This window comes from Centruroides sculpturatus, unplaced genomic scaffold (genome assembly GCF_000671375.1).
Source record: "Centruroides sculpturatus isolate CEXI.00-Female unplaced genomic scaffold, Cexi_2.0 scaffold2088, whole genome shotgun sequence".
Classification (NCBI taxonomy): Eukaryota; Metazoa; Arthropoda; class Arachnida; order Scorpiones; family Buthidae; genus Centruroides; species Centruroides sculpturatus.
This window is the reverse complement of record NW_019386593.1, coordinates 54,182-61,076: the sequence shown is the minus strand read 5'-3', so window position 1 is coordinate 61,076 and position 6,895 is coordinate 54,182. Positions and strand designations below refer to the sequence as shown.

The window sequence follows — 6,895 nt, the reverse complement described above, 5'->3', positions numbered from 1 at the left end:
ATTTGCAGGAAACGGCGGTAGTTGCAGGAGAATTATACTTTTTAGGATTAACAGTACATTATTTTGAAAATAGGTCGGAATGGAATTCATACAATATTTACTTAATCCTTGCCGGATATTTTGTCATGGTTGCGATTTATTTGGTATCATATAATGCTAGTTTTATAATAACAGAATTAATTGGAATGAAATTAAAAATAGCTTTTTGCACGATTATATATAGAAAGGTGAGTATCAATTATAATGTATTGTGAATATATTATTATATTTATATTCTTTAGAAAAAAAGACATTTTCAAATAAAAGTTTAGCTATGTGCTTAAGTTTTCTATGATTCGTTGTTAATTTACACAGTACAGTAATATGCGTTTTATGTTCGCATTATAGAATTAAATTTAATTAACATGGATACAAAATGTTCAATTCACTTTTGTGTTGTTTTCATGTTAAGTGAATAAATATTTCAATAGGATCTGCCACTGTCAATGACTATAATAAGCAAAGGTGACATAATGATAAAAATATTGGTGGGCTAATGCCATAGAAATGGCATCGCTTATAACAATTTATGTACGTGCAATTATTTATATGACTTGATTGTATTTCCCTGGGTGCCCTAACTGCAATGTAGCAAAGTTACTTCTGTAGTCGTTGGATACAAAGAAACTATGACAATAGCAAATTAACAAAATGAACCCTTCAGACTTCTGTGCTGGCTTCGTACAAAACCAAAGAGTACATATAAAAATGCGTGAAAGTGTTTTTCAATTTGATATTTGTTTTTACCATAAACAGAAAAGTACGCTTAAATGTACTCAAATTGTCGCAGTTTACAACTTTTGTACCACGTTATTAAATATAAATATGTAAAATTTAGTGTTTTTTGCATTTTCCAAGTAAGTCTCAGTTAAATAAATAGCAATTTATATTATTTTGGAAACATATCTTTACATGTCAATATTTCTTTTATCTTTATTAACATAGGCAAGTGTTGTCTTACACGGTTAAGGTAAACTGACACATTACTGTATATATATGTTATATATCGTACTACTTGAATGTGCTTTCCTGAAAATAATATTCTGAAACTGATTGCTGATAACGAACTATTTATACGGTTAACTTAAGTAAAGATTGTGGGTACCTGATGGTTTTGCCCACTTGCCAGGGAATGGCTTGTTTACGGGTTACGATCCCGAGGGGTCGAAATCCTGTTTATCAGGTCGAGTGGAGGAGAAGAGAGGGGTCGTCGATAAGGCGTAGGCGATATGCGAGTAAATGATAAGTTAAGTAAAGATAATAAATGAATTTTATAATCTTTATAATTTGCTTTATAATGTTGTCAATCTATTTATTATTCATTTGATCTGTTAGAATTACTTTGTAAAATTTATAATTCAACGATGATCACAAAAGTAATTGAAAACAATATTACTTTATGTGTCTTATTACAAGATAAATTAAAATAACTATTTTTCATTATTTACAGATTTTGTTGTTTTAATGTCTCTAATTTGATATTGCCTTTGCTTGGACAACGGAATTTTCGGCCTGTAGTCTTGTTACGTGGCTTTTTCAGGATGATAGACTATCATTGTAAAACATTTAGTACATTCTGCTTTCAGACTATTAATATTTTTGTTTATTATGTTGTTATGCTATTCAGTACCTTCACCAAACTCTGTATTTCGTAATTTCATTAAGAGTTTTTAACTTATAAAGCTCTTAATTTAAGCATTTTTTATTTTTACCAAATGCCAAGTTTTCTGTTTTACACGCGTTAGCTATCAAATCGTGTACAAGTTTGACGTTTTTATTGTAATACTTTGATCATTAGGTACTTTTTAATTTGTATATCTAATATATTAAATTGTGCAACAAACTTACAACAAAGTATTAAAATGACATCATAGAAATTACTTCTGGCTCATTGGTTATTAAATGTTTTAACATTTTTCTGAGTATAATAAAACAATTAATTCTATTCGAACGAGCTAAAATAAAGCCAAGAGTTTTTGTTTATAGAGTACTAAAACATTTAGCAGTTTATTAGCCTTGTTTATGCCTATTAAAGTTTTGTGTATTATTTTCTCAGGAGACAATAAAGAAAGCTTTGTTATTTTGACTTTGACAGTTAAATCTTCTTAAATTTCACTCGAGTATCGAGTTAATTTGTAGCAATTTGAACATTGATACATGTATTTTTCGTGTTTTTTAAAAAAATTAAAAAAATAAACATAAAAATTCATTATTTGAATCAAGAAAAATTTTATATTGTTAGACAGTACGCAAAATACAGAAATTGAAGTTATAAGTGTAGTTTTTAATGCCATGCCAATTTTTCCCAATTTAGAAAAAAGTAGTGTATTTGTGATGCCAAGCACTTAATTAACCCGTTATTTAATATTAATTCAAATAATGGCAAAACTTGTTGAAAAAGTTAGATAATTTTATTTCATTTCTTTGTGTAACAACTTTGTTATAAATTACTTTGTTATTGGAACATAACATATTTTTGAGAATGTTTATTTATTATATATAAATTTTTTATAGGCAATGAGGTTAAGTCCTTCATCTCTTGAAAAATCGAATGTTGGGCAAATGGTAAATCTTGTAGCAAATGATGTCAGCAAATTTCAAAATGTAAGTTGAAGTTATTATTCTTATAAATATAAATACACTTTGTGTAACAACTTTGTTATAAATTACTTTGTTATTGGAACATAACATATTTTTGAGAATGTTTATTTATTATATATAAATTTTTATAGGCAATGAGGTTAAGTCCTTCATCTCTTGAAAAATCGAATGTTGGGCAAATGGTAAATCTTGTAGCAAATGATGTCAGCAAATTTCAAAATGTAAGTTGAAGTTATTATTCTTATAAATATAAATACACATAGTGTATTAATATTTTTATCTGCTGTAATAAAGTTACACGAAGATATAAAGATTATTTTGTATATTAAATTCAATTACAGGAAAATGTGTTCACTTCAAAATCTCTGTTTAATTTACTATCAATTCTAATTTGGATTAATTCAGGCTGATGATTATAAATTCGAGTAATGAATGGTTACAATGTCAATCTGTCATATATACAAATATAGTAGAAATATAACTGATTCTGTGGGTCTCCTGGACCCATGTCACATTTTCGATGTTGTTTATCAGCCGCTGAAATTCATTTCTAGCTGAACCCATTTTTCATTAACCAATACTACCTCAATTACTACCTAATATGGATTAATTCGGGTAGATCAGGGGTGTCCAACCCGCGGCCCATTCCAATGCGGCCCAATAAACGTGTAAACAAAACCGACAGATTTATTTGTTTTATTTTATTTATTTATTTATTTCAACGGCACAGATTAAAAAAAGACGTTTCGCAAAGCAGTAAATCTTTACACATACTTTAATTTTAAGTGGAAAGGAAACATTTTCAAAAACTTAGAAATGTGTGAATGAGGAAGGTATATTAAATATAGCTGAAGTTGTGAATCAAAGGAGTATAGACACAAATTCGGGGAAAGGAGAGAAAGGCCGAAAGAAAAAAATATAATGAGAAAGGTTAAATATACGAATAAAGCTTTTTCTTGTTAAATGAGAAAGGTTAAATATACCTTTTGTTATGCAAATATTGACCCTTAATTTTTCAACTTTCCTCACTTTTTTATCTTGGGTCTTTTCTCTTCTTTTCTTGCTTTGGGTCTATAATCTTTTGAGTCCCAACCTCAACTTTATTTAGTACTCCTTCCAGAGTTGCAAGATTTGCCTACTTTGCGCCAAATTTGGCTACCCTTTTATTAGTTTGGCGTAAAAAATATCATTTGACGCATTGGCTACTTTTCGGGTTACACATTATTTATAAATATATTAGTTGAATAAAAATGCACTTTAAAATGGTGTTTCTTCACTTTTTATTAATTAGAGACCCAAATAAAACAAATATTTGTGTTTTTCAAATAAATTTTTGTTTATCTCCTTTATAATAAATGAATTTATTTATTTCTAAATAAAAATTGAAAGTGTCTGTAGAAGTAATTTTTTAAAATATCCTTATTCGTAATAAAGTTTTAATGCTTATTACTATAATCTAGACATGTTAGTTCTTAAATATACTTGTATATTTAAGGATTTGGCCAAAATATACTTGGGCCACAAGTATATATGTATTATACTTGTGGCCCAAAACTCCATGACTTCTTCCAATGTGGCCATTAAACAAAAAGGTTGGACACCCCTGCTATAGAGTATAAATTTAAAGAGTGGAAAATAAATGTCATATGACCTTGCGTGATTGTGTTTACATGTATTTTATGCAAAATATGTTAGTAAAGGATTTACAAGCTTTACACTCATTGATAAAACACTAAAATCTGCCATCGTTTTATATTCATGCCGACAAAATAATGTTACTAAAAAATTCAAAACAACGCAACAGCTTGCCTGAATTGAAAATGTAGAACGATGTTTTTCACATTCAAAACTTATATAAATTACTGAAATTTCTGAATATTTAAAAACTCAAATTTTAATTATCGATAATCTATCAACCTGCAACCTCTTGTCCTGTAGTAGTCAAATTACAGAAAACTTGTTAAAAAAGTAAACTAGTTCATGCAAACTTAACATATTCTATAATTTCTATAATAATTATACTGAAATTTATATTACTAGTGATCGAATTTATAGTATTATGTATACAACTGGTATTGTTATTTATTACAGAATATTCACGGAATTCCATATTTATTTTCAAATCCTTTTTCAATTATCACTATGATAGCGATATTATGGCAATATTACGGATGGACTATTTTACTAGGATTCTTGGCCATATTTCTCTACATTCCTATACAATTTCTTTTGAGTAAACTATATTCAAAATTCAGGTAATTATTATATTTTAATTTTTGACTTATATAATTGTAATAAACTTATAAATGAGATAAAGAAATAATTCATAAGTTAGTTATCATTAATAAGATTGAAATACAGATATTTCATGAGTAAAATTTCATACATTAGTTGAAATCTAGAGTTAAGGCTGATGTTGGAGATGATGGGATGACCAAGAGCATTAACCGTTTTAGCTCGAGTATTGTTTGCATGACATTTCAACTATTGCGACTAATGCATTTGTTTGGTAATAGCGTTTGTTTATTTCCTCTTATAAAGCTTATAATTTGCGCACATGATATCATATAATTTTTCGAATTTTTGTGAACCGTGCACGATTTTCTGGATTGCTTCATTTAATGTATAGAAATTTCAATTATTCTTGTCTTCACAATTAGCAAACATTTTATGTCTTTTGTAATATTTCGACTAATCTTTATTTTTGAATTTAAGTAATTGAATTATTATAACTGCATTAAGATGCCGCATAAAAAATTAAAAATAAGATGAAATTTGTCAGATTTAACACAATTACTTTTCAAGTTTAAAATAATACTTACTTCTGCATACAAAATAATATATTGACACTTTATAAATACGTTTACAAATAAACACTTTATATCGTTTATAAATACGTATTTTTTTTTAAAATATATTCTTAAATCAATTAGATGTTCATTGACATTAACATTATGGAATGGAATGGGACCACGTCTCCACTCTTTCTTGTGAAATTTTTTCATATTTTTTAATCTGAACTTTGTAACTTACAGCTTCTGTTTATATTTGAAACAAACCATGTAACAATTGGAGAAATTTATGGTTATTTGTAGCAAAGAAAAATTTGATGCAGTATATTTATCTTTTACTTTTTCGAAGCAAATTACTGTAATGAAAACATAAAGAATGCACAATTAAAACATTAATTGAAATAACTAATTAAAATGCCAGGGATGTAACTAATACATTACAAAAACTCAAATAAATAAAATTAGCACAACAGTGTCTTATTTATTTCGAAACGTCCTTTACACACTTCCGGAACATCCAGTCCTTCCTCCTTCAGTAATTGAGATTTTGTAGTATATAAAGAATGCATTTTTTTATTTGCTGGTATTATATACTGTACTGTTTTATACACGGTGAAATACTTGGTGGAACCAATAATGTTTGTTGAAAGGATGCTAGCAACAAACTCTTAATTTTATTTTAAATTTTTCATGCAAAATACAGTGAGTACTTTGTATGCAAAAGTTTGCATTTTCACTTTGTATGCAAAAGTTTGCATACAAAGTGAAAATGTTAAGAATTACAGCATTACCAGAAAATAAATTTATTAAATGAAATCTTTGTCACATTTAAGTGTGTTAATAGCACATAAATAATAGAACTGAAAAATTTCTGAAAAATATAAATGAATAATTTAATAATACTATATCTCTTTAAAAGTAACGTTAAAAATATGAATACAAAGAGTATATTTTGTTGGTCACCTTTAGCTTACTCGAAGCTATTTTTTCATAAGTCATGTGGAATTTTTTCCCATTTTTTCTCATTTGGTCTAAAACTCTAATAACTGCTTTTACTCTGATTTGAAAATTTATGGCTTTTTCTAAACTTTGCCCATAGATGTTTTATGAGGCTGATGTCAAGTAATTGTGGAGAAATCAGCAGAAAATGAGGAATATTATAGGCAGTCCATTGATTCACAATATAAAAACAATGTTTGGGATCATTAAATTGCTGAAAATAATATTTTATGGCATTATATACGTACAGTGACCATATTTTTGGGGGGAAAATAAAGGACATATCGAAGAAAATCAAAAAATACCTTATAAAATTCATAAGTTTATAACATTTATTACGAAAATAGTAGCATACAACAATGCATACATTAAAATTTTAAACAATCTGAATTATTACACATACACACATTGTAAAAATTTAAATAACATTAATTTTGATACTTTTCAGTAGAATTAATTTTTTT

General features: G+C 27.3%; 1 protein-coding gene across 1 annotated transcript in view; it reads left to right on the top strand.

The window, feature by feature from the left end:
* Positions 1-6,895, top strand: part of LOC111615371 (multidrug resistance-associated protein 4-like) — a 56,115-nt gene that overhangs the window by 10,345 nt on the left and 38,875 nt on the right. The window contains exons 5-7 of the mRNA XM_023356789.1: positions 2,554-2,643; positions 2,772-2,861; positions 4,732-4,895. Coding sequence (XP_023212557.1) covers positions 2,554-2,643; positions 2,772-2,861; positions 4,732-4,895 — 344 coding nt within the window. The remainder of the gene's footprint in view (positions 1-2,553; positions 2,644-2,771; positions 2,862-4,731; positions 4,896-6,895) is intronic.